This window comes from Gekko japonicus, unplaced genomic scaffold (genome assembly GCF_001447785.1).
Source record: "Gekko japonicus isolate JY-2015 unplaced genomic scaffold, Gekko_japonicus_V1.1 scaffold2418, whole genome shotgun sequence".
Lineage (NCBI taxonomy): Eukaryota > Metazoa > Chordata > Lepidosauria > Squamata > Gekkonidae > Gekko > Gekko japonicus.
The window spans coordinates 57958-84922 of record NW_015165315.1 but is presented as its reverse complement, the minus strand read 5'-3'; the positions used below and the strand labels follow the sequence as shown (position 1 = coordinate 84922).

At 41.9% G+C, this 26965-nt stretch overlaps 1 protein-coding gene across 1 annotated transcript in view; it reads right to left on the bottom strand.

Moving 5' to 3' along the window:
* The window catches only part of SYDE2 (synapse defective 1, Rho GTPase, homolog 2 (C. elegans)), a 50524-nt gene extending 31909 nt beyond the window's left edge, over positions 1-18615 (bottom strand). The window contains exons 1-3 of the mRNA XM_015410496.1: positions 17913-18615; positions 8974-9681; positions 4-177 (exon numbers count right to left, since the gene is read on the bottom strand). Coding sequence (XP_015265982.1) covers positions 4-177; positions 8974-9681; positions 17913-18615 — 1585 coding nt within the window. The remainder of the gene's footprint in view (positions 1-3; positions 178-8973; positions 9682-17912) is intronic.
* Positions 18616-26965: the final 8350 nt, after the last annotated feature.

The following is a 26965-nucleotide window of genomic DNA, read 5'->3' as shown; positions in this document are numbered from 1 at the left end:
TGCTGAGTTCTGGTAATTTTTTCATTTTAATAGAAAGCTTCCTCACAGTTCTTGGGGATTTTATTTTATCAGGGAAATACCAGTTTATTGAACCACCTTTTTTTGAAGGATTAGGACTTGAAGGAGAACATTCGGCTGCTCCGGTTTCAGTTTTGCTTGCAGACAAGATTCCGGTTCCTTTGGGGGGAAATGGGGGGGGAGACAGGTTTTAGGAACTGTGAATTAAAAACAATCTTCATAAAAAAGACTTTGAAATAAGAAACCACTGCTTTGTCATGATATAGAAAAGTATACCTCTATTCAGTAAGATACTGAGCATCAGTTGCACCCACACAGACAAGCACACACCTGTATAAGTGTACTTTTCTGGTTTGTTCTGCCAAGAATAAGTACTTAGAGATCAGGAACTTGACTCATCCTTGCTTTAGGAAATTCCACACAAAAGTGAAAAGGAGCAGATACAGCCTAGGAACACCTGTCACTCATGTACTTTTAACAGGGATGCCAGCCTCCAGGTGGGACCTGGGGATCTCCTGGAATTACACCTCATTTCCAGACTAAAGAGATCAGTTCCCCTGAAGCAAACAGATGCTTTGGAGGATGAACTCTATTGCACTGAGGTCCCTGTCCTCCCCAGGCTCCATTCCCCAATCTCCAGGAGATCCCCAACCTGGATCTCACAGCCCTACCCCCCCCCCCAATCCCATGCCGGTGGCCGTGGAGGACCTGGCAACCCTATTCTTTAAGAGGGGGCTACTGAAGCAACTGCTGTGTCTAAGGAAGTTTTTTAAATGTAGAATTATATGAGGAAATCTACTGTATAGTCTAAAAATGGAGAATGGAACATAGGGAGGATAAGTTTTCTTGAGCACCTGTATCTTTTAATAGCTGTACCCTGGCCTTTGTTTATTCCTTCAAAAGAGTCCTAGAACATTGCTTCGTAGGAATTTACTTCTTTCCATCTTTTATTGGCACCATGTCCCCCTTTGCCTGTTATGGCAGCGTAGGTGTGGAATGCATTTTGGATTCATTTCTCCCCACAGTTCCAACTGAAAATCTGTCTGCTCCCAAATAATTTCCACCTACAAAACAGAAAAGCATGCAGGCACTTCAAGAAGTGGCACCACGTTACGTTCTGGTCTACGATAAGTGAACAAGCAATTCATTCAGCTATGTGAAGAAGAAAACTAAAGGCATGAATGAAAAGCTCCTGCATGCAATGACTCAGTGAAACCAAATTTCTCCATTATAAGCCTCACAATGTCTGTTTGGAGAAGCTTAATTGTTAAAAAGAGAGGCTCAGTTCAGACATGACACCAAACAATCGCTAAGGAAAGCTTAATTACAGTATATCGTGATGTCTTAATTGACATCTCATAGTTACAAGTGTTGACCCTCCTCTGCCTCATAGAAACAGGACTACTGAACAGATGAAAATGAAAGCAGATATGAAGATTTAAATCATGTGAAGCTCAAATAATTATTTGGGTGGTGAACTAATGTAAACTGTGGTTTGGTATAGTATCTGAAGTAAGCCACAAGGACTGGTTTTATTTTGACATGAGGAAACAACAACAAGGACCCGGCAACTCAAGAGAATGAAATAAGACAAAAAAGTTGCCCAACAAGTTCAATATACTTATGCAAATATTGGTAATTTAATACATGTTCTTTTTTGTTGCACATCCAGAGACCGAAGTCCCAACAAGACGAACTTGCTCGAGAGTTTAGCCGTTCGTTTCGACCAGAGTCTTTGTCACATCTCAGTTTGTAGTCATTCTTTCTGTTCACAAAGTCAATTCACAAGTGGCTGAACACAGCTCCCAACTAATATTAGAAAATATTATCTGAAAATTCTAATATTAGTTGGGAGCTGTGTTCAGCCACTTGTGAATTGACTTTGTGAACAGAAAGAATGACTACAAACTGAGATGTGACAAAGTATATTGAACTTGTTGGGCAACTTTTTTGTCTTATTTCATTCTTTATTTTGACATGAAACTGCAGGTAGTCAAGTTGGTCCATTAAAAAAAATCCTAAAGCAACAGAGGAGTGATATCTCTATTAGGGCCAAGTAAAATATCACAATGTAGTGAGTAAGCTTTTTAGAGATGCAGGCTGTATTATTAGTAAAACACACAAAAATAGCCCCCTCTGATGTGAATTTGTATCTGTGAAAAGAGATAAAAATGTTGTTGGGCATGATGAAAAGACAAAGTCTGTGAACTGTTTTAAGATGGAGCAGAAAAAATGTTGTGTGAATAATTAGGTTAGAAGACTGTGTTAAGTAGCAAAATATCTTCAGGTATACCAGAAATCTATTCGTCAAAAAACAGAATGGCAACTCTCCCTATGAAAACGTAAAAGCTGGCAGCAACTCTACAACAGAGAAAGACTACAATTACTGCTGGGTTTTGTATGGTACACCTCTGCTAAACTCAAAAGGCTGTCAGTTGACCTACAATAACCACAGCAGCTATCAAAGTACCAAAAACAGTTACACGGTAATCAGATATCCTCTTCCCAATTTGTTTCATCTGGTTTTCTAGTGTCAGAGATCTCTGCATAAAGAGAACAAAATCATTTTAATGCAACATCATTGAAATAATGTTTTATGGGTTTTTTTAAAAGTCACACTATCGAATATTCCTACTAGCCATTAAATAGCTAAGTCAATTTAGCTGGGCGCACTATGCTGTTGCCCATTCACAGAACTAAGTAGACACAGGCTGATTCACACTTCACTACTATGATATTTCAATTTTCTTGTTGCTATTTCAAGTCAGAATACAGACAGTGCTATCCTAAGGTGATTTATACCCTTCTAAGTTCAATGAAGTTAATAGGCTTAAAGGCATATACCTCTGCTTAAGATCACACTGCAAATCTCAAAACATTAAGATTCTTCAAAATCTTGAGGTTCTTGTTATTTGCCTTTTATAGTTAGCTGAATAGCTCTCTTCACACATACAAATTCACATGAGTTGACTTCTTTTTAAAAACTCTCAAGTTGAGGGAGATAATACTGTACAAAGTCTGTTTTCCAGAAGCCTCAATGAATTTTCTTGTTTCGCCCAGTTGCTACATTTCTATTGAAGCTGTTTCCTTACAGGGGATAGACTATTTCTAGCACGCCTGCTGTGCTTTTCTGGCAAGCAGCTCGTAAGAAATGTGGTGTTTGATAAAACTGGACAAAGGCTTCCCTTGTACTGCAAATCACAGCATAGTCCCACTGGTGGGCTGCTCTGAAGCATTCTATAGTAATCAGCACCATGCTTCAGCCTGCTAACATTAATCTTCCCTTTCTGTCAGAAGTCTCTGGCAAAGGCTTAGAGAAGCAAGCCAAGATATTAAAAACTTTCCTTGGCTTCATTACAGCTGAGAAGTCAATCTAACATTCTTGACTTTTAACTTCTAACTTCCGGTGGCTTCAGTACTTCTTTTTCTTCTTCTGAATGTTAAACATGTTGAAAGGACACTGGAATAATTCATGGCAGTCTGGCACCCATCTCCAGCTTTATCTAGATGATGGAGACACTCCTGCTGCTAAACATTTCAGTGTAACGGTTTCCCCATGTACAACTTCAATAAAACAGGATACTTATATTTTATTAAGTTAGTTAACTGTTATTTGGAAATGATAGCATTCGTTTTTATCTGTAACGTTATTCAATTTGATCATAGGCAGTCTTGCAGTGACTTCTGTTATCAATAGCTGTTTGGAGAAGCCAGCAGCTAAACTCAGGTGGCTAGCAGAAGACGTTCTGGGCAACATTCTGGTATCTGGGCAAAGCCCAATGTGAAACCCAGCTTCTACCATAGAATCTGTGCCCAAATACCAGAGCATTACCCAGAAGTCGTTGGCATGATGATGTCACTTTCTGTGCAATAATACGGAGAACAAGAAAAACTGTGAGAAAGTGACGCTTAATATATGTCTTTAAAGAATCATAGAAAAGTGAACAAAATTTTCTGTTTGTACGGGCAGTTTTTTCTCCATTAAAAAAACCAGCCTGCTGCTTAACTCCTGCATATTTGCAAGAAATACTGTGCTACATGCATGAGGGATCCATACCAAGCAAGTGAAACAGTGACTTTGAAGTGTGAATGGTTTGTCACCTGCTGAGAATCCAACTCATTAAGTTTTTCTGCGGTCAGACAGTTCAAGACCTGTTTTAAGTAGCCCTTCAGGAGGAATGGTTCTGTTGCCAGGTTTAGAAATACACATGCAGAGCTGGAAGATAAAGTCACTTTCTTTATAAAGAAGAGTCAGTGTGTTATTGGCCTCCAACTGGTTTCAGAATTGGGAGGAGGGGAGAAAGAGCAGAATGAAAATGCACAGCTATCTTCAAACCACAACCCCCATTACCCACCCTCCTGCTCTCTGTCCCCCCATCTTCGGCTTTCCCTCATTTTGGCAGCCTCTACCCAGGAAAGCTATGGCCCAGTTATGCAGTGGCAGTTGCCAGGCTGGGCCCAGTTGCACAGTAGGAAACTCACAAGAACTTACAGAGTATACCTTGTTTTCTCCTGTATCTGCTTCCCTACACTATTTACTCTTTACCTACTCCTGGGAACTCCCATATTACTACCTTTCCCTGTTTCCTTCTCACACACCCACCAACCTACATTTTATCTACTCCCCATCTTCAGCTGTATTTGTTATTTCATTTATATCCTGCCTTTAACCACATTGGGGAAATAAAGCAATTTACAATGTTCTTCTCTCCTCCATTTTATCCTCACAACAACCCTGCAAGGTAAGCTAGGCTGGGAATGTTTAAATGGCCCAAGGTCACACAGTAGGGTTGCCAGCCCCCAGGTGGGAGTGGGGATCCCGGGATTTCATGGCTTCTCCTCAAAGGTCAAAACAGACCTGAAAAGAGCCCTGCCCCATGACTTTTACTGGCAGAAACCAAAGCTCAAAGATTGGCAATATTGTTGTAGTTGCCTAGCATACCCCAAAACGGCCATTCATTCCTTAAAGTTACAGATGCTGCTTCTACTGTTTTAGGAGGGTTAACCCACCAATATATTTCTTTTTTAGATTTCAGATTTTTGTACAAACCTAGGGTTTTTTCAGGTTTGTAGAAAGATCTGTCTTGTCTGTTCATGGCTCCAGACTCTGGATTTAAGTATCCACAGATACAGCCACAATGAGAATTATATTGATGGAAATACTAATGCACCAGAAATCAACCTGCATAATGGGGGGGGGGATGGATGGCATTCAGTATTTTAGGCACCCCTTCTCCTGCCAGCCAGTGGTTTTTAAAAGAAATACAAATCAAACCTAATTTTAAGAGGTTATCAGTCACAAGGGACTCAATTAATATATTCCTGGGATCTGTGTATTGCATGGCCTAAAGCATAAGTATAACTTATGGACTGCTGTTTTAATGCCCTAAGATTTCACCTATGACTTGGGGGAAGCATGCAATTATAATGTTATCTACTCAGCATGTGGTAGTGGATTAAAGGTAATGAACCATCAAGTTAAATTTTAGCAGAAGGCAAATGAACCCACAGGAATTTTACTCTATTTGGCATCCATTTATTATTAGATTCGCCTAGACCAGATATCCCCAACCTTGTTAAGCCTATGGTAACTGTTAACATTTTGAGAAAGGTAAGTGTCCTCCAATGATGGCTTGAGGCAGCTGCTTCTGATGCATTTCCTGAACTGTCCTGAAGCACCTCCTGCACCAAGGAGGTAGAGTAGGTTTTTGCTTTGGAGAAAGAGATGCTATTTGGTTTCAGCCCCCACCCCCCAAAAAGGCAGGAGCATGCTCCTTGAATGGACACAGAGAAACTTCCAATCCCAAAGAGCTATGAAAGTCTGTGTCTACAGCCAATCTAAGGGCACAGAGCTGTGACAACGGTTTCCAACATGAGCTCAGTGCTTGGTTAATCAGTCAGTTGGTAGGCAGTGGGAGAAGTTTCCCATTATGCACAACACTCAAGAAGCATGTGGGTGCCAAGAAACACATTGCTGGATGTCCTGTTGCGACTGGATACTATATTGGAGATCAATGACCTGGACAAAATTCAATTTCTTCCTCTCAAACAATCTTGGTAATTTTGGAAGGATGCTACTAGAGACTCCAGTATAAGTTTAACTGACTCTTCAAGCTTCAGAAGGCAGGGATATACTACCAACTACCCAAAAATCCTTCTCTCTGAACAAACCAGGGATCACTCCACTCTTTAGAGCCATCTCCTTTTTCAACTGGGCAGGGAATTACTTCTCTAAAGTAGAAGCTTGCCCCTATTTCTGGCCCAAATGAGGATCTTCAGTGACCCCCCCCCCTTCCTTGCCACCTTTCCAGTTCTCAGTCAGTGAAAAACTGAATTATCTTCAGCAGTCAGTTCCCAATTCTTTCTTCTCAACTGACCGGATACCCAATGAAATCCCTTTGAGCAGCCTCTCACTCAAAGGCTCTCTGGCTCTGTGAGGCATTAACCCTTCACAGTCCATCACATGTTTATACAGGACATGATGAGTTTTTAAAGCACAGTCCATCACAGTCCTTTTAACTAAACAAAGAATACTGTTGTACTTACTAGCAATGAGTGCTGTAATTCTCTTGCTGATATGTAATTTTAAACTCTCAGTATATTTGAATCACCTATGTTAAGTTTTGTATTTTATTGTTTTTGTGAGCAAGTAAGACCTAATGAATAGTTACTTCTGCGTGAACATACATAGGATCCCCCATGCATGACATGCAAGTTTGTCAACTACATTTAGGCAATATCAAGGATTCTGAAAGCACAAACATTTGAAAATATTCATTAGTTCATTGCCAATGATGGCACATAGGCTTCTGTCAACAAAAGCTGTACAGAAAACCTTTTTCCTCCAGTAGTTCAGTCATGCTCATTGGGCTAATATGAAAGGAAGTAGGTTGAAAATTATTTCAGATTTATAGATCCACAACACAAAAGCTTTTTCATAACCATTTTCTCCATTCCAGGATGAAGGCACTTAATTCTTGTCTGCCACTCAGTTATCATAAAAAAATTAATTAGCTGCAATTTAAACCTATAAACACTTACAGATACTGCTTCATAGAAACAGAATATGCTATCCAGTTTTCCACACTAATACAAAACAGAACCTATTTGCCCTGCTGCCCTTTATGCAGTAATTTTGTCTTGATGAGCTGTCATTTCAACTTCAACTGAAATTAATTGTAGACACCTTAAGAGGATTAAAAGAATCACTGAGCACTCCTCAGCAATAAAGCCAATTACCTAACAGCAGGGACTCACCTAATCAATTAATGCATTCAATGGGATCCCTATTCAACACAAGCAAAACTGCATTTAAAATAGCTTCATTAACTCAATATGCAGGAAACTGTATAGGACTAATTTGCAATCAATTTCACCATGGCTCGTTATAGGCATACATAATCAAAGGTCAATCTTAATTTAGTTAAGCAACAGATTTTCCTCTACATTACAAACACCTCTACTGAGTTCCTCCCTAATAAAAAAAGAACCTTACATACCACAGGACATTAATTAAAATTAACAAGAGCCATATATGTATTAAGAAATTCATCGCTGAAGCAATGTACTTTTCTGCAACAATCACACTTTCACCTTTGAAGTTGGCAAAGTAACCATTATTAGCAATTTACTAGAAACCAACAAAAAAGACTAGTTGCTGTTGCAGCATATATTTCAGATCCACCAAAAAAGGGCGGGAGAGAAATGCATGAATGATTTCTTACCCGTTCCCTAAGCAGCTGAAGTTGATTTAGAACCTTCTTAATGTGCCCAATGCATTGACAGCTCCATTTAGAAATATATTCAGTTATGGAGCCTACTCTAAGAAAAGTGTGAATAAAACACAATAAATGTCATCTGGACAAAAACAAAAGAGAGAGAATTAATCTCATTTGTAAGTCATTGTCAGTTCTGAAATATGAGCTGAAACAGTTTCAGTAAAAGCAGCTACTGAACAGATTTTTCTCCTTGAACAAGTAAGAATCAGAACTCTTCTCTAAAAACCATATAAACCAAAGTTTGAAAATCTGTAGGTCAATGACCTCTGAAGCTACTGGAACAAAAACACTTAGAATCATAAGAGTTGGGAGGAGCCAAACAGGCCATCTAGTACAACCACCTGCTCAGTATAGGATCAGCCTAAAGCATCCTTGACAACTTCTGCAATTACAAAATGTGCCAACTGGTATGGCCTGTTCCTGTGACCCAAAAGGAAAGATGAAGCATCCACTTGCACACAGAATACTGGACTCATCAGTGGTAGGAAAATTGGAATACAGAGGGCTGGATCCAGAGTAAATTTTCTAATAGCAGAATGGAACTTTCCTGCTCCCCTTCTCCCTTTGCAGCCTGCTGATCTCCACTAAATGCTGCTGCTGGAAGACAGGGGGGGACACTGAGGAATGACACAAGTGGGTCTGCAGAGGAAAAGGGGAATTGTTGGAAACTACCAATTTAGTGTGGATCCATCCTATATATTGCCATCCTTCTAAGTCTATTGACTTCAAGTGTGTAACTCTGCATAGGATGATGGTGTAAGAACATACAAAACTTTCAGAATATTAAGCCCAGTTTTGATGGCAGTGTGTTCGGACTACAGACACTTTTGCTCTACAAGGTTAAGACCTGAAATCAAAATAATTATGGAAGTTTACTGTGGAAACCAGCTGGGCATAGCACTATCCTATGATATAAAAGACCTTCCTCCCTTACTATTCCAGAAGCAGGTTTTCATTATTAATCAGGTGGCAAATCAACACATAAACATATACTTGGTGCCTAAAATGAGCAGCCTACCTGAAGCATGAGGAGGAAGTGCCAGTCTCACAGACATTAACTTTCAGGACAACTGACTCCAAGCACCATAACAACATAAAAACTAACACTTTCACAGGAATGCTAAATGCCATCAATTATAAGCACTCCAGAAGGTTAGATACTGACACTTTCTCTTACCTCCTGAAGAACCTTTTAATGTAGAACTATCCTCGGTTATAAACCCACTCACAATAGTGCATGCAGGCTTTGGCTTCTGTACTTGCAAATGTTCCATGGAATGTACACAATTGACTTGACTGGTTTCCCTGGGCTGAGCATCTCCAATACAGCTGAAAGACTGTGGAAGACCTTCATTATGCACTACAACTTTAATCAAGTCATTTGCAGAGGATATCTTGCAATTCATGGCTTGGGATTCTGAATTGTCAGCATTATTATGAACAAAACAAGGGAAGTCAGGCTCATCATCTTCAGGGATAGGGTTGTACCATATTTCTCCTTCATCATCTGCATCATTATCTTCACCAAATTCTAAAGTACAGTTTCGTAGTGCCAAAGGGCTTGCTCCATTCACAGCAGCATGCGCAGAACCATCTCTTCTGTTAGGGTTTTCATACCCTAAAGGTTTGGGAAAGGTCTGAGGCATTTTGGGATCAAGCAAAGAACTGGGAGATTTAAGTACCTGGTGAGTTTCTCCCAAAATTTTCTTGTAAGAATTTCCTTTCTCCAAGTTAGGTGGTCTTGGAGAACTCTGATGTAACCAATTTTGTTTCTTAGACACTGTGATGCTAGCAATTCGAGGCTTGCATTCAGCCATTTCACTAGATCTGAAGTTCTTAAGTTCTCTTCTGCTCACAGAGGGTATGTAAACATTTTCAATCAAATCTGGTATGGGAAAAAAGAAGTGAAGATTTAGAACATTTGTCCACCTTACATCACTGCAATCATATTTATATTACATGTTGAAGAAGCAATAGAAAGTTGGGCTGCAAAATGGAAAGTCAAACTAAATAGTATTAAAATTCACAATGAGCATTCATGGCAAGCAAGCTACCTATGTATTATGGGAAGATGTTACTAGGACAAAAGAGAATGACTGTTGCCCAGTCCTGGCAGCCTCCTAAAGTTTGGCTTCACAACAGTTAAAAAGATTTGGGGGGGCGGGGGTTTGGTACCTTTGGTAATATCTGCAAGGGGAGACTTTTCCTTGCCTCCCTATGCCAATTAGGCAAAGAAAAGTGTTGATTCTTTAACTCTGCTTGCAGCACATAGAAAGAGCATATACCTATTTCTATCAAGGAACGTATTTAGGCATAACACTAGCCTTAGGATTACCATATGAACCAGTTCAATCCTGTGGAGTATCCCTGCACCATCACCGCTCTCCTTGGCAACAGCTGCTGCCAGTGAGAAAAAGTTTTGTCTGACTGGGCTGACTCATGCTGTCAGCTGTACATAAATGCTGTGTGGCATACTGTCACATGGGACTATCATCCAACAACCTTAATTAGGGCTGAACAGCATTTGATGGAGGGCCCCCATTTGCCAAACGGCATGCAATGAACCAAAGGAACAAAATAAAGAAATCTCTGGTATGGTGAATCAGTTTTGCTCTGCCTTTTAAGGAGCAGGGGACATTTAAGGTCTGAAATGCCTTTTGAATCAGGTCAAATTGCCTTGCAGAGTGCTGTAAACATTCTAAAAGACGCACCTCAGATAGACTTGCCATTCCCCCTCTGGGGCAGGGGTTTGCCCGCTTTGGGGCCCCCAATTCCCTGGTCCAGATCCGGCTGGCAGGGGGAACCCGCCCCCAAAGTGCTGGGATCGCGCCTACGTGCCCGGAGCGACGACATCACCCGGAGGTGACATTATCGCGCCAGGTACGTTGCCGTGGGGACACTCTAGTATTTGGCAAAAAACTCTACGGTACCATAGAGTTTCCGGCCAAATACTAGAGCACCCCCCCTGGTGAAGTGCCTAGCACGATGACATCACTTCCAGGTGATGTCATCACGTGGCACATGCTATGCGCGCACACCAGAAGCTCCATCCCCCTGCCAGCAGAAGGTAGGGACATGGCAACCCTAACCTCAGAGTATTACACACATTTTGTGTCTCATTACTCACACCTTGAAACTATAAAACTAAAGAACTCAACTATATAATTGTTTACACTTTAACAGCGGCTAAAATACTGATCGCAAAACGCTGGAAATCAAAAATCATCTCCTCTATAACAGAGCTTAAATATAAGATATTAGAAGTAGCAGAAATTGATAAATTAAATATTACAAAATAAACCAGAGGAGCTATTTTGGAAAAGATGGAAAATTATATATGACTGGTTGAAGATAAAGAAGATGGACTAGACTCAAAAATATGTTAAACAACATTAATTTCTGTAAAAGAAGAGATATGAACTTTAAAAAAAACGTATAATGTATTTAATGAGCATATTCTTGATTGAAAATGAAAATAAATTTATAAAAAAAGAAAAAGAAACTATAAAACTAACAGCACATGGGTAGAGTGGAGTAATTATAAACATTGCACAGATATCGGTGTCTAATTTTTCTTTCATAAAGGCCATTTCTAAAAATGCTATATTGAAATAGTGCACTATGCTGCTTTTCATTTATATGTAATACCTCAACCAAAATATCACCAACTAATAAACACAAGGTTTTGAGTTCCCCAGAACTCTTCCATCAGGCTACACTTTTACATGTACAGAGATGCTGACATTTTTGTCACATCAGGACTACAACCTTAAGCATCTTTACAATAAATACTTGAATTGACTCTCAAACATTATTTAATAAATGAGTACAGCTACTCTTGGCAGTTATACCCTTCTAAGCCCATTGATTTTAATGGACTTAGCAGGGTGTACCTTTGCTTAAGATGGCACTGTAGGACTTATTTTTGAATGAACAGGATTGGAAATATCTCTAAAGCTTTCATGAGTCTTACAGTCCAACCCTAGGCAAATATCAGAACTAATGATTTAACTGGAACTTATGCTAAGGATTACATCCACACAGCCTAATCCTAAATATATTTACTCAGTGTAAACTCCACTGTGTATAGCTGGGCTTACTCCCCAGTAAGGATGCAGCCTTAGTTTCACAGAGAGCCTAATTCGGGTTAAGTTGAAAATCCAAAGGGAAAGAAGGGAGCACACAATGGCTGTCAATGAAACTTGGAATCAACACTTCATGACTTCACATTGTGTTTGGTATTTTTAATGGAATGTATTTCACTACCTCTGAGGTCACTACGTACACAGAACAATTTAGTGGAGTACTTCAGGCTTCGAAATAATTGCCACTGAAATGATGAGCAGACAGGGTAGAGAGAATTGAAGGGAGATTTTTTTTTGAGGAGAGGGAAACCCCAAAGGACTAGAGCAGCACACCACAACTGGCTAGAGCTCCTGAATGGAGCTACTGTTTCCACCTAAATCTAAGAACTCTGACCAAAACAGCACCCCAGAGTTAACAGAACTCCCTTGGTGCTTTGGTTTTATGAAAGGCCTATAAACATTGTATGGTACTCAAATTTCAGCATGCAGGCATTTCATACATGCAGAGGGAAAGAGGTGAAAAGGGTAGACAAGAACACATATTTGGGTGGCTAAATATTCAAATCTGACCAGATACACCGAGAGCAACAAAAGTCTCGACAGAATGACGAGCGATACTACAGTCATGTTTGAACTTGCATCAGATTCCAAGTATACATAAATTTCAAAAAGAGAATTTGCCTCCCCACATATCACCAGTTAACGACATTTCTGTTAACTGAGTGAGCACACTCCTGTGTAATTTCCATGGCCTTACAAGAGACAAAGACTCTCGATTTTTTTTGCCTTCATCCTGCTACAACTGCAGTACCTTGCAGTCATAATTAGTATGGATCAATGAGGCATATTTGAGATGAACATTTCAAATAAGTTGCTCCTTTCAGAACTAACAAAACTGATGTAAAAAAACCCCCACACCTCTTAAATGCTACAAAAAAGGGCAAGAAAACTGACACACTTATACAATCATGTGCAGTGTGTTTCAATGTGTTACATGTTCTTGGTCACCCCATCCAGTTGTCATATACAACATACTGGAGAAAAATCAGCAAAGCAATTAACTTGCACTAAAAGTTATCATGTGTACTAAACAAACATTACTCTGTGCCTAGAAGATCAGTTACTTGAACCGTCCCTAAACCTTCATTCAATGATCAGTTAATAAATGGTTGGTTACATTATTTACAGTGCCCCTAAGGGACATTTAACATTCTTAAGTAAATGACATTATTTTAAAAAATAACAAAACAGACTATTTCCCATCAGACAAATTTAAGATGAAGACTGATAATAAAATTTTAGTTCAGGCCATTTAATATTATCAGTGTTGTCATATGCTAACAATAAGTACACGTTTAAATAGAAATAAATAAATCTATCCACTGCAAAGCCCCCCCCAAACCCCCAGCAAGAATAGTATGTTGTTTATAAAGATAATTACTCACAGCAATGGTTTTTGTATTCTCTTAGAAATTCACCACAGCAAGAAGCCACTATTCTAAGAGACAAGTGATAACTGTCTATATAGCATAACAATCCAAATTTCTGAAAGTTTATTTTGCCATGACAACTCAAGCCTGTACAATTAACAAAAAGCTGGCAATTATACTAATTTTAACCTTTCTATGCCTGTAAAACAATACATAGAATGTAATATCATTGTGCAACTGGTACTTAGAATCTTTTGCTAATTATATTTTTCCTGAAGAAGTGTTTGGCAATAAATCCTAGGTTTTGGAACAATGAAACCTTAATCCTGTAACAGAATATAAACACAAAGTGGGGAGGGGAGTTAACCTTGAAGAACATTTTCCAGTGCATCTATTCAGTATGTACTCATGCCAAGAAGCTGAAAATGAAAGAAACTACACTAGAAAGTAACTACTTCTGACAGTTTACAAGAGACCACACACTATTAAAAGGGCAAAACAAAAAGTATATGCATTCTAAACACAACTTAGGGCAGGTTCATGCATTATAAAAATGTGCTAGTCTGTTCATGAGTGTGGGGGGGAGGGGACATAAATGAGATCAATGTTATGTAAGCACTTAGAGCAGCAGGAGTCTGCAACCTATGACCCAAATGCAGCTCAGAATAGACCCGAATAAGGCTCTTTAAAAATGAAAATCAAATCTGCACATTCAGCTGTACTGAATGTGTACTAAACACATTCAGTACAGGTCAGTGGGATGTTAGAATAGCCAGTATGAAGAAGAAGAGCTGGTTTTCTCTATTCTAATACGTCTCAAAGAGACTTACAATCACCTTCCCTTCCTCTCCCAACAGTCACATTGTGAAGTAGGTGGGTCTGAGAGAGTTCTGAGAGAACTGTGACTGGCCCACGGTCACCCAGCAGGCTTCATGTAGAGGAGTGGGGAATCAAACCCAGTTCTGCCACTCTAAACCATTACACCATGCAGAAGCATGGGAAGGGCATGGCAGGAGAAGATTTTATGGGACTAAATGGCTTCTTGGAGAAGATTTAAAGAAAGGGAAATCAGACGTAAATAGCTGCCAGTCATCCAAGTGCCAACCAGGCACAGATTTATGCCAGTGCACTAAAACAACAGTGCAGGGTGCTCATTTGTATGTCTATTACTTATTGTGAGACTTCACATGTGTCCCTTTTTAACAAAAGACTGTTCTTGTTGCAGCAAGAACAACAGCAACAACAAAAGAACTTAATGGCACATGATTTATTATGGCATAAATTTCCATGGCATAGGGCTCATTTCATTAGGGACAAGATACTACTTTACTTTTACTCTAAATCAGACGAGTATCAGTTCCAACTACTTCAGTTCCCTGGCAGAGCTGCAAGAAGGACTTTCAGGCACACAGTCCACAAAGTGACAAGTTCATTTTTGGTCTCCTTCTTATTTGCCTGATCATGAATTAAGTGACAGAGGAACAGCCTGAACATGTCTCCTCATAAATGCTAGCATGCTTGGGCAATTTGAATATCTAAGATTTAATACAGCAAATAATTTGGGATTTACGCTTCTTCATTCACACTTGTCGCACACTTGCTCCTGAACAAAAGATCCTCTGTCCAGTGTTTATCTGAAGTGCGAATATATCAGTTGTGGGGTACTTGAATGGCCAAGCTGAAGTTAAGAACTCTTAAGCTCCATTAATTGCTAGAGTGATAGACATGATTTAGCCTCTTCCACTGAAAGCAATGGGAACGTAACTCTGCTTAATTTTGGCTAGTTCATATTCTTTACTTCACTATACAAACTATGAAGGCAATTATTATAGTGGTTGCAATATCAACTAGGACTGGGAACTTACCCCCCCCCTTTGGTAAAGGGATACGTTTAAATATTTTTGTCCTAGACAGACCTTTAGAAAGTAAATATGAAAAAAGATATTATACCTTTGTGCATAGAATTAAGATCTAACCACCCCAACAGAAGATTTTATTGAGTTGTATAATCTCTTGATCTTATGACTGAGGAAAGTTTTCTGGAATGTACCTAACAATGTGCGAGGTTGAGTTAGGTGTAACAAGCTCCAGGCTTTGTGGAAAGTTGCAGACTTTCCAAGATAAACTTACTATGTACAATAGGTTTGCCCAGTAAAAAAGTTATTCTGACAGGAAGCAATTTGCATATATCCTCTTTTTGTGTGTGTGTGTGTGTGTGTGTGTGTGTGTGTGTGTGTGTGTCCCCAGCAATGCATCACACTGGAGTATTGCCAGTGATGTAAGCTTTGGGGAAATAAAGAAGTTGGAAAGTGAGGGGTTTCACATACTAGTACAGTACTTAAATAAGTAAGTTATTAACTCAATTAAGCAACACCAGAGTGATTAATATATAAAGAGAAGCATTCCTGGGTACAGCCATGTTGACTTAGCAGCCCTTCTTAGACTGGTTTACCCTTTAGAGTCCATGTAAGTAAATGAAACAGTGTTGCAAATTAGACTTATTCTTTTTCCCTCAGCCCCTTGCTTCTTCTGTAAACAGTTACTGAGACCACACATCTGGCTCATAAGGCTCACTAGTGTAAACTAAAAAGGGGGTGACCTTCCTTCTGGTTACTTAACATACAGAACACTGGTAAAATTCTGGGCAGATTTTAACAGAAATATAACCAAGGGTTAATATTTTTTTTAAAGTGAAAGGGTTAAATGGGGCAAAAAAGCCTCCGGAACAAGAGCCCATTCTCACATTATGGTTGTAGCACAGGCAGGGCTCCTTCCTGTCATTTTAGAACCCCACAAGAGAGAGGCGGGGCAACTGGCATGGGAGAAACTGTAGCAGGGATTCCTCCCCACTCCTAAGCATCACAAGAAGGATCCGCCCTGTACAGTTCTTACTAACGCATGTGACATTTTTCCCAAGTAAAGAAAACCCTCCACACAGAAGACTAGAATACTGGAAAGCTGGAATCTTTCTCCATAACATGCTAGCTTTTCTAGGGGAGGGAATTTTACTGCATATATAAATATGCTAATTCCCCCCAGCCTGCCACAGGCTCATAGGCCTAGGCAGGCAGGCATGCAACCAAAGCAGCAATTGCCCTAGAGGATTTTTGTGCTTCTTAATATGCACTTTGGCCTTTAAAAAGAGAGGAAATAATCCCAGATGTGATCACTGTTAAACACCACTAACTTAGTGTGAGAGATTGTGAGAGCAATCTTTAACAGGTGTACTGAGATTTAGACTCAAGTCTAATCAACAGTGGTTATTATTATTCTTAAAAAGCCTTGTAGATAACTTCCATTTAAATCCACAGAGAGAAATGTGCTTACATTGAATGGTACTACACATTGGGTAGACATTTTTTGTAACTAACATACTCCTTTCTTCCAAAAACCCAAATATTCTTGGTCTACATTCACATCTTTTCTTGACACCCCCCCCCCCCCCCCAATTTACATGTTAGTATCTGGCATGAAAACTTCGTAACAGCCTAGTCTTTTAAAATACTGTGTGCTGTAAATCATATGCCATGAAAGCACTATACTGAGCTAGCAAATGTAAGTAACAGAGTGAGTCCAAAGTGCTTCACAAGCCATTACTGAAGTAACATGCTACAGCCTAAAAAGCAGCGGTAGTTTTTCCCATAGCAGTTTCTGAAGGGAAGACCATTCTTCAGGAAGTAATAATACATACTAAGTTTGGTTCAGGTGGATAGCCATGTTGGTCTGAAGCAGCAGAACAAAGTTTGAGTCCAATGGCACCTTTAAGACCTGAGTGTTGTACTAACTTGGAACTCCCGGGGCTTAACAGAGATATCGGTTCTTATCTCACTACACACACTAAGTCACTCAGTTCTCACTTATACCCAGAAATAAAACTTTGTTGGTCTTAAAGGTACCAATGAACTCAAACTTTTCTCACCTGTTGTTAACTCCTTTATTATCTGTATGCCACTTTGCTGCTATTTACATGTCTTACCAAATATGTTTGCTGTGCCTATTGCTCAGTTACTTATGCATCTTGACTCCAATTAGCTCTTCCTGGCAACTAAACCCCCCTACCTGTATATAATATTTGAAGAAATCTGTTTCTGTATATTTGAAGTGTGCATCTACACATGCAGAGTCTCTCTGTTCTTGCATGTACCCAGGGTTGAGCTTGGTCGGTTTTGGGGGTGCCGCTAGACTCAGGCTTTGCTCTCACATCTGTTAGCTTTCACATTTGTGTGCTAATTTGCTGCCATTTCGTTGATCTCGCCACCTTGATCCAATCTCGGCTTCACTTATGCATCTTAACTCTGACTGGTCCTTCCTGACCCTTACACACACACACAATCTTCCTGCATGTAAGGCTTGAAGAAATTTTGTTTCAACTTGCACACAAAAGCTTACACCTTAAATAAAACTTTGTTGGTCTTAAAAGTGCCATTGGACTCAAACTTATGGCAGAAAGTCCTGCATGTGCCTTACAGAAATTCAACAACAGAAGCTTCCCTTCCCCCCCCCCCCCAGATGCAACCAGGGGCTGTCAGGCAGCTAGTAAAGCAAACAGTCTGCAGTCCATTACAATTGGTCCTAGGAGAGGCGGCGTCTGAAGCCATTACCTGTCAGCAAAATTCTTTGGTCGGAAGGGGACACTAGAGCTTTGCTGAAGGGTCCCCCCCTCATGTGGGCGGAAGAAGGAACCGTCGACCCCTCTTCTCTGCCTAGAAGCAGCCCGCGGGTCCCGCTGGCCTTGGAGGGAGAAGGGGAGGAAGGCCCAGCCGCGCTGCCACGGCCTTTCATGCCCAGCGAGAGCAGGCGGCCTTTGTACATCCACTTCTGCAGCTTCCGCACGGTGACCGCAGGCGGCTTGAAGGGGCCCTCGTGGGCATCTGCGAGGGGGTGCCGCCGGCTGCTCTGGCCGCCCTCCGCCGCTGCTGAGTCCACCGCGGCGCCTCCCAGGGGCACAGCCTCGCCCAAGGCCGCGTCCGGCTCGGGATCAAACTTCGGGAGCAGGAGCTGTTCCACGCCGTCCGGCGGCCCTCGGAGCAGGGACCGGAGCGCGCTGTCGCTGCGGCATCTGGGCAAGGGCAGGGGCTGGCCCGAGGGACTGGCCGGGAGAAGGCTTTCCAGGCTCTTGCTGACGCCCCGGCGCCAGGCAGGGCTCTTGGCCGCGTCTGGGCAGCCGGGATCGACCACCTGGAGCCGAGGGCGGCAGTCCCCGCTCGAAACATCGCTGTTCCCCACAACCCTGGAGAGAGAGCCGGCCGTCGGCGGAGGCGAGCGGGCCCCGGCGGTGGGGCTGGCCGGGGGCAAGTCGTGCATGGCGTGGATGAGGAGGTAATAGGCCTCCTGCAGCTGGCTTCGCAGTCTGCCCGTGCTCTCCCGCGCTCTGGCCCCGTGGCTGCTGCCGACCTCGGCGCCCTCCTTGTTCCCCCACGCCTCTTCCTGCGCTCCAGACGCTCCTTGGCAGCCCCAGCTGGGGGAGAGCCAGAGTCCGCGCCTCCCGGGAAAACGGAGGCAGAGAAGCAGAGCTCGGCCGGAGGAGGAGGGGGCGCCCGCAGCCCCGGGGGGTTAGGCGGCGGCGGCAGCGCTGTCCCTTCCCGACGGGATGTCGCGGGGCAAGTGCAGGCGACCGTGGCTCCCGACAGACTTTCCCCCTGCACCGCCGCCTTCCCCCGCCGGGACCAACCAGCCGACTCCGACAGCCTCGACTCTTCCGAGGGCGACACGAGGACCCGATAGCAGCCAGCTTGGCTCCCGAGAAGAGTGCACGGCGCTCCCGGCGCTCCGCTCCCAGGTGCCCGCAGGCTCTGCTGGGCTTTGCACTGAAGGGGGCCCTCGCCCCCGCCGTTCGTGTGCCCAGCGGCTGCCCCTCGCTGCGACCGTCTGCCCCGCAGTTTGGAAAGTGTCCTGCGCAGAGGGTCAGCCATGCCTGGTTGTCGCCTCGCCTGCTTCAGTTACTCGCTGCCCTCGAGCAGACGGGGCGCTGCCGGGGGGCCTCCTGAGGAAGGCGGCGGGACCAGCAGCCCATAACCCGGCTGGCAAGAGCGCTCCATGGTCTGCCTCCTCCGTGCGCGCTGGTCGTTCTTCTCCCTTGCTCCTGCTCCTGCTGCTGCTGCTCACATACTTGGCATAGCTGAGCGGGGTGAGAGGGCGCCCTGCAATGCGCATGTCTGCCTGCCAGCAGCTGGGCTGAGGCTGAGCGCTCTTACAGGAGCGCACACGGCACTGCCTCCGCCCAGTTCCAGCCCTCAGGCTACACAGGCTGGGATAGGACGTCGGCGAGCGCTCTCAGAGGCGAGCTGGAAGCCACCGCCCCCTTCTGCAAAACACGCGGAGGGGCGGGCCGAGGGGAGCGGTGTTCCTGAGCCTCTCTCTCCTCCCCGCTCGGCTTCGGGAAATTAACCCTTCAGCTGGCCGCAGACACGGCAAGACTAGCCTGACGGAGTTCGGACACTTTTCTTCTGTGACACGGGGAGTTGCCTGGTGGAAAGAAATTAAACAGGTGAAGTAAGCACCCCCACCGCTAACGTATCTCAATGGACACCAAAGTCCAGCAGACTGGATTTTTGCCTATGATGGTACAGGGAAAAGGTGGCCATTCTGCATAGATCTGGGAAGGGCCCATTAAATCCTTTCCGCAGTTGTCTATCTGTACGGTGGGAATCACTGGATCTACTTACAGAATCAACACACTGCAAAAATAAATACTATTAAAAACATTGAACTTTATAAAAGATGTGAAGAAGGCAAGTTCGCACATTTCACAAATGCTGGGAATAGGACAGTTGAGTCACAAATAACATGGAAAGTCAGCATTAGAGTATTATTAACGTATTATAGGTAACCTTTCCCCAAAGGTACCAAGGGAATTTGAGGACTATGTGTTTAAAACATGCTTAACTCCAGTGGAATGTAAGGTCTTCTATGGATTGCAGCATTGTCTTTGCGGCCCATCTGGTGGTTACCTTGGACAGACTGGTCAGTGTGCCCCTGGTGACAGAGAACAGAGCAATACCATAGTGACATAATAGCAGAATGAGATGGTAATGGGGTACCAGAATCCTGAGATGGTAGAAAAGATGGTATCATATCAAACGGCTAAGTGGGGTGTGTGTGACGTTTTCCTATACTTTCCTATTTCTCAACAAGAAAACTAGTACAGCAGGGAGAAGGGTTAACCCCTCCCCTTTAATGTGCTAATTTATTATTTGTAGGGAGGGTTTTTTGTTTTGTTTTCATTTTTTGGAAACATGGAAGAAAAAGCCAGAAAATGGCATCCTTCACCTGCAGTCCAACATGGTACAGCCCACTTGTTCTCCTCAAGATCCTACCTTTTTGCTACAAGTGTAATAAGTGTGGTTAGAAGACAGGAACCCCACTTTTGGCTTAGAAGTGGCATCCCCCAAGAGATGGGGCAACTTTGTCACAAAAAGTATCCTGTTCCACTAGGGAAACAGCCTGCATTCCCAAGCAAAGAGAAAGGAGGGGCAGTTGGACAAAATAGGCATTCTTTGCTACCAGCAGCTGCCCAAGGCTGTGCTGCCAGTTCCTTCTGCCATCAGGTCACCCTCTGTTAGCCCCTCGGAGCCTTCCAGGCCAGCTGCTGCTTCCTGAGCATGACAGGGTTAGGTAAGGACATTGCAGTGTTACGCACAGTCCCAAGGGATTAGAACTCTCTCCAAAAGGAACTTGCTCAGTAAGGTCAGAGGCCGCTCTGCAACTTGCCCTGAAATGCAGAAGTAAACGAATTAGAGCTTCCCTCTCAGGATGCTGTGAAACTCCTGCAATAAAGCAGCTGTTTTGATAATTATAGGGGTTATAGAATACAATTAATTGTGGGGATTTTTCACCTGCTTCTCATTTGTGAAGTTCTGAGAGAAGGAGCAACAGAGCTGATATTATTGGGAGTGGAATAAAGTTTGAGTTGAGTGGCACCTTTAAGACAACAAAGTTTAATTCTGGGTATAAACTCTTGTGTGCATGCACACTTCATCAGAAGTAACAAGCGCAATTTCCAAGGAGGAACATGTTGACTAGTATTCTTATAGTCCTTACAATTGTTCTTTGCTATCCAGTGCTGCTAAAGCAAGAAGATGAGAGCTTTTAAACAAACCCTTTCAGTCAAATAATCCATAAATATGTACAATGATATATTTTAAAACCAGTTCAAATAAATCCTTCAATACAAACATGTAATGTGTATAATCCCACAAATATCTTTATGTATTCATACCCAGTACTGACTCCTCAACGAATGTTTTAGAAAAATACCAAAGCATCAGGGGATGGTGGAGGTGCAAGGCACATTTTTTCCTTGTTTGCTTTTGTGTGAGGACAAACAAGGGCAACAGCTGGCCTTGTAGAACAGTAAATGTGCCGTGGAATTGGTCACAAAGTGTGTGTGTGTGGGGGGGTGTTTTTGTTTTGTTTTGTTTTTCAAAGAAGAGCCTTTTGAACAAGCTTCATGAGCAGGTCTTAAAAACTCTGTCAGTGTTCCCCCACTGACCTGACTTCATCTCAGGAGTTAAGTTGACTGAAGAAGACTTTGAAACAGGAATACCAGATGTCCCTTGTTTAAAATGGGGAGCCTTTATGTCAGAATATTACAATTCCAAGGACACGGCAAAAACCCTTTTATTACTGAATGCATTCTATACCCACAGAATTCCCTATGATTTATTATCCAGTAGTGAAAACTTCTAATGTAAGTCAAGATGTCAGCTGTATGGTAAATAGTATCAAAAGACCAGGTCACATATCACCGCATTGCAACCTTTCATTCACTAGCTCATTTTTGAGATGGAAGAATCACTATAAAGGGGTGTCACACACACACACACCCATATTCACATGGCAGGATTGTACTTTAAATGTGACAACATTGCAAATTAAAAGCACTTAGGGTTTGTTTCGTTTAGTTTGCAAATATTCAAAAATACAGTAATTTATTACTTTACCGTAGTGGAAACCAGGACCATTCCCCTACTGTCATATTAATATGGAGGGCAAAAGAGTTGATTGGTTGTGTAAACTGGTCTTCCTGATCAACCCTCTTTGGGAGGTTTTGTAGTAGAATAGAGATCTATAGTCTACCTATATTACAAAGCAACTGGAAAACCAACACCACTTCAGTGCTAGCCATGATACCAGTAACACACATCTTAGTTCTCAAAAACTGCAGAAAAGGGGGTTAATATGGATCTGGACTATACCACTGCACACTGCAAATAATTTTCTGCACATAGAAAACTAGATGTCATGGAGAAGAATGCTAGCACAGCCTTTTCCCCAACATGCAGTTTTCCATTGGTAAAAATATCTAACACACATACACCCATCTGCACTGGTCTGCCTCCTCATCTGTTCTTTATGAAAGCCTAAGCATTTGGTAGGAAAGTAGAGTGTGCATTTTCTAAAACAAACTTCTAAAATATGTTTTGTGTGTATATTAAGAAGTTTCCCAATTAGACAAGAAAAAAATATTTATTCTAGTATTTTAGACACTCAAGAAATGCTAATTTTGTTCTTGCATCCATATTTATTTTGAAAATTTCCAAACACTTTTTCACAGCCAGAAAGACTATTGGTCTTTTTCTGAGATAAGTAATACTTTCTAGCCTACATTCCAAACAATAATACACTTGAATGGAAACTTGCTACATCACTTGTGGGGGGTCTGAACAGGAGAACCAGGAAAAAATAGTAATATTTATCTAAAGCATATATTTGCAAATGTGCTCAAGAGCAAAAGTGTAGTGGCACAATTATCACCCATGAACAAGGGGCTAATAATGCATCTAGTTTTCACAAGACATTCCACAAATGGTCAACAGAAGTCTAAGCGTCCTTTTATGAAGGGTAGATTATGAGTGTACTAGAAGGAAAACAGACACTCCTGCTAACATTCTCACATTATACAAGTTTGTTGTGATTATTATAATTTTCTACAGTGCCATCGTTGCTTATGATAATGGATATAATAGCACAGGAAAAGAAGTCCCTGTCCATAGAAATTTAGAATGTAGACTTTGCCTTGAGAGCACAAGGACACACAAAAAGAAGAGGGACATTCTAGAAGGAAGGAGTGGAAAAGCCCAGCAGAGCAAAGGATCAGTGTAAACTACAAACTTCCTTGGGAGGGAGTCTCATTTTATTCAGTTGTACATACTTCTAGTAAACTTGCACAAGAGTTCGTGTCCAATACTTTTACTGGAACCAATTGATATTCACTGTGTGGCATAGAAACTCTCAACTTGCCTACTTCGGAAATAGTAAGATTAGAGCTGGCATTATATGAACAGGGTTATCTGACTGGAGTCATATCAAACGTGAATATTACTTACTAAGTAATAATGGTCATCTTTGGCAGCTTGGTGTTAGATTGCCCCCTATGGGATGAGAAAATGACTACATGCTGAGCCCAAATGTTTTTCAGTGAAACAATAAAATTACAAAAATATGTAGAAAAATTTAAAATATGCAGGGAAAGGACTTATCTTTAGCCCAGAGTAGCTTTCAATGAAGTCCCTCTAAGCACATGAAGAATATCTCTTCATATCGAACCTGTTGCAACCAGTTCTTATACCATCTTTTTCTTTGATGTCAACAACAACAACACATGGTTGGGTCTCAGTTCAAGTAGTGCTACGTATGACTGTCAAAGATAAGAATGAAAACCTGAATGTAATTAGAAGGAAAATCAGCCTGATATACTGAAGAAGGAAAAGTTGCCCCTATATTCATCTGGCAACACTATTGCTCTAAAACATAGACATTTTTACATCTGCTTTGTATTTGAATGCTTAAAACTCCCCAAGCATTTTCAAATGCTCAAATTCCCTTCTTGTTTACTTCACACATTCCAGGCATGAGCTTGAATTATTTTCATCAGCAGGCACTTTGGATGGTGATCATGAATTAGGCCATTTGTTTTAAAGCAGAACTTTCATAGAGGGAAAAAAGCAAATGTTCTTTCTTTGGTCTGTCACTAAATTATCAAGATGTCACTTTATGATGGGCTTTGTACTAAGTTTCAAAGTTTGCAAACCTTGTTTTGTGCCAGTTGGTACTCTACTAAATAAATAAGTACTATAAATTAAAATGGTCATTAACAAATGATTCCACTGTAATCAATGGGACGTCTCAATAAGCATTTTTATGATCATGGTTTAGCTGGACGAGATGAGAGTTTTTTCTTGACTGACAGTAACTTGCAATGCTCCCTCTAAGCTGTGGGCTCTTGTGAGCAAAAATTCTACTTTGTGAGCTACCGGCATTAAAGTTGTGAGCAAGCGATTTGGCTCCTGCATAAATTAGTTTGCTCTGGAGCCATCCTTTCTGAGCTAAGACAAAAATGTGTTAGCCAGAGGCTAAAAACTGTGAGCTTGCTCACGCTAACTCACCTTAGAGGGAAGGCTGCTAACTTGAGGTAACTATAGTCTGTAAACATCGTATTATGCATGCCCCATTTTTCCAAATGGCGAGAAGTTCCAGGGCATTACTTATTTGCACTGGTTCAAAGAGATTATACTAGACTTAAGGCATTTTTCTTTAGCATTTGCTCTGTTTTCAAACAGACTAGAGCCCAGGTGAAGATACAGAGACGCACCTATGGTGGAGGTGGGAGCAGATCTCCAGAGAAAATGATTCTGCACCCCCAAGGTGCTTTGAACAACTCCCAGCAGTCTGTCTGCTCTTCTTTCTGCTAATCACATTCAGATTGTGCTTTCCTTTCACACAGTTGAGAGGAAGGTGTGTCACTCCCCCAATTCCTGATGGCTGCTTGACCAAGAGGGCCATTAAGGCCCATTGAGGGGGAATCTCTGCAGTCATTATGAAACCCATTCCTCCTGCCCTGGGCTCTGATTTCCCCACTTTAGGCAAAAACAGAACCATTCACAAATTCCAAGCTCCTCACAATAGCTGGATCTGTATAAGCATGATCCAGACAAAATTAAACTCTTTTAAGCCCCACTGGTTTCAATAGGTGAATTAAAGGAACCAATGGGACTTAAAAGAGCTTAGCTGTGGTTGGATCACTCTCTGAATCAACATATTGTTTCCATTTCGGGTGCTGGTTGCAAAAAACAAAACCCTTTTCCAATTGTTGGCATATCTGGGGGGGGGGGGATTATGTCTCTTATATTGCTTAATGACAACATCTCTCATAGGATTGCCAGCCGCCGCCCCCCCTCGCTCCAGCAGGGGATCAGGGGTAGGGTTGCCAGATCTAGGTTGGAAAACTCCTGGAGATTTGGGTATGGAGCCTGGGGAGGACAATGTCAGTGGGGTACAATGTCATAGAGCTCACCCCTCCCAAGCATCCATTTTCTCCAGGGTAAAAGATCTCTGTAGTCTGGAGATCATGAACTGTAATTCTGGGGGATCCCCAGGTCCCGCCTGAAGGCTGGCATCCCTAAAACCCAGATCCCATTAAGGACCCTTCTTGAACAGATGGAAGCAAAGCACACCTCCAGCACCCTGACCTTAAAGCACTGTGATCACTATTCTGGCCCACCCATTTGTGTTTCACAAAAAGAAAAAAAAAGTGCAGAAGTGGTTCTGGGAAAGAATGTGTTTGAAGTCTGAAACCCCCCTAAGGAGTCTGAGTGGTTTGGTTCATTTATGCATGTGATAAAGCTATGGTGTACACTCAAAATGACAAAACACATTGCATGTATGTATATATTCAATCACAAATTTCTCTGATAAGATGCAGATGGAACTTTGCCATTTTCAGGTTTTCTTACTCAGTCCATGCTTGCATTTTTGGCTGCCTCAGCTATCAGATATGGCACCAAGAAAGTGAGAATACCAATGACTGCCATAGGCATGAAATTCAAGACACATGTAGTGATAAAGTTCTTTCATAAAGCAAATCTCAGTGTCATGGGAACAACCGCTTTAGGCTTCTAGTTTGCTTTAGAACTCTTCCATTTCCATCTGCTCCAAAGCCTGCAGTCAATATGTGAGAATCAAGAACAAGACTACTGGTAGAAAGATAAAAATAAAGTGAGATAGCATCTTGAGTAGCCAAAATCTCAATTTAGGGGACCTACATGGAAAGATTGATACCTTATTTACAGTTTGCAGTTTCCATCCTGTTTCAGCATAGCACTTTATACAAACTGAGTATTGGTGAACCAGTCCCTCTTAAGTGTAACAAAAATACATTGATACTACTCGTAGTTTTAAAAACTGACATAGTATTTTAAAATTACCAATTTTATTTTCTTCAGCTGCTTCAAAGAACATTGCATTAAAAACACACACACACCATCCCCCGTACTATTAAACTGGAATAGATTGTAGCCTACTCCACAGTTTATTGTATTATCCTGCCTGATACTGGTTTGCACTGTTTCTAATATTATCTTGTGCTACTTGGTTACATTGTTTTACACTGTGTAATCTGCCTTGAGCCTCAGTGAGAAAGGTAGGCTAAAATTAATAAATATTTTCACCAACCAGATTATAGTCAGCATTGGGATGGTTGGTGGGTGGCCACTGAAGGTTGGTTCACATACCCATGTATGAGAATGTGAGGTTAGTTGGCTGGCTGATTATTAGCTGGGGATTGCTTTTCAAGGTTGTAAACTGCCCTGTGCTTCAGATTCTTTGCAGCTGTGGTTGTCCCCTTTTTTTCTGTCAGAACTCATGTGGTTTTAAT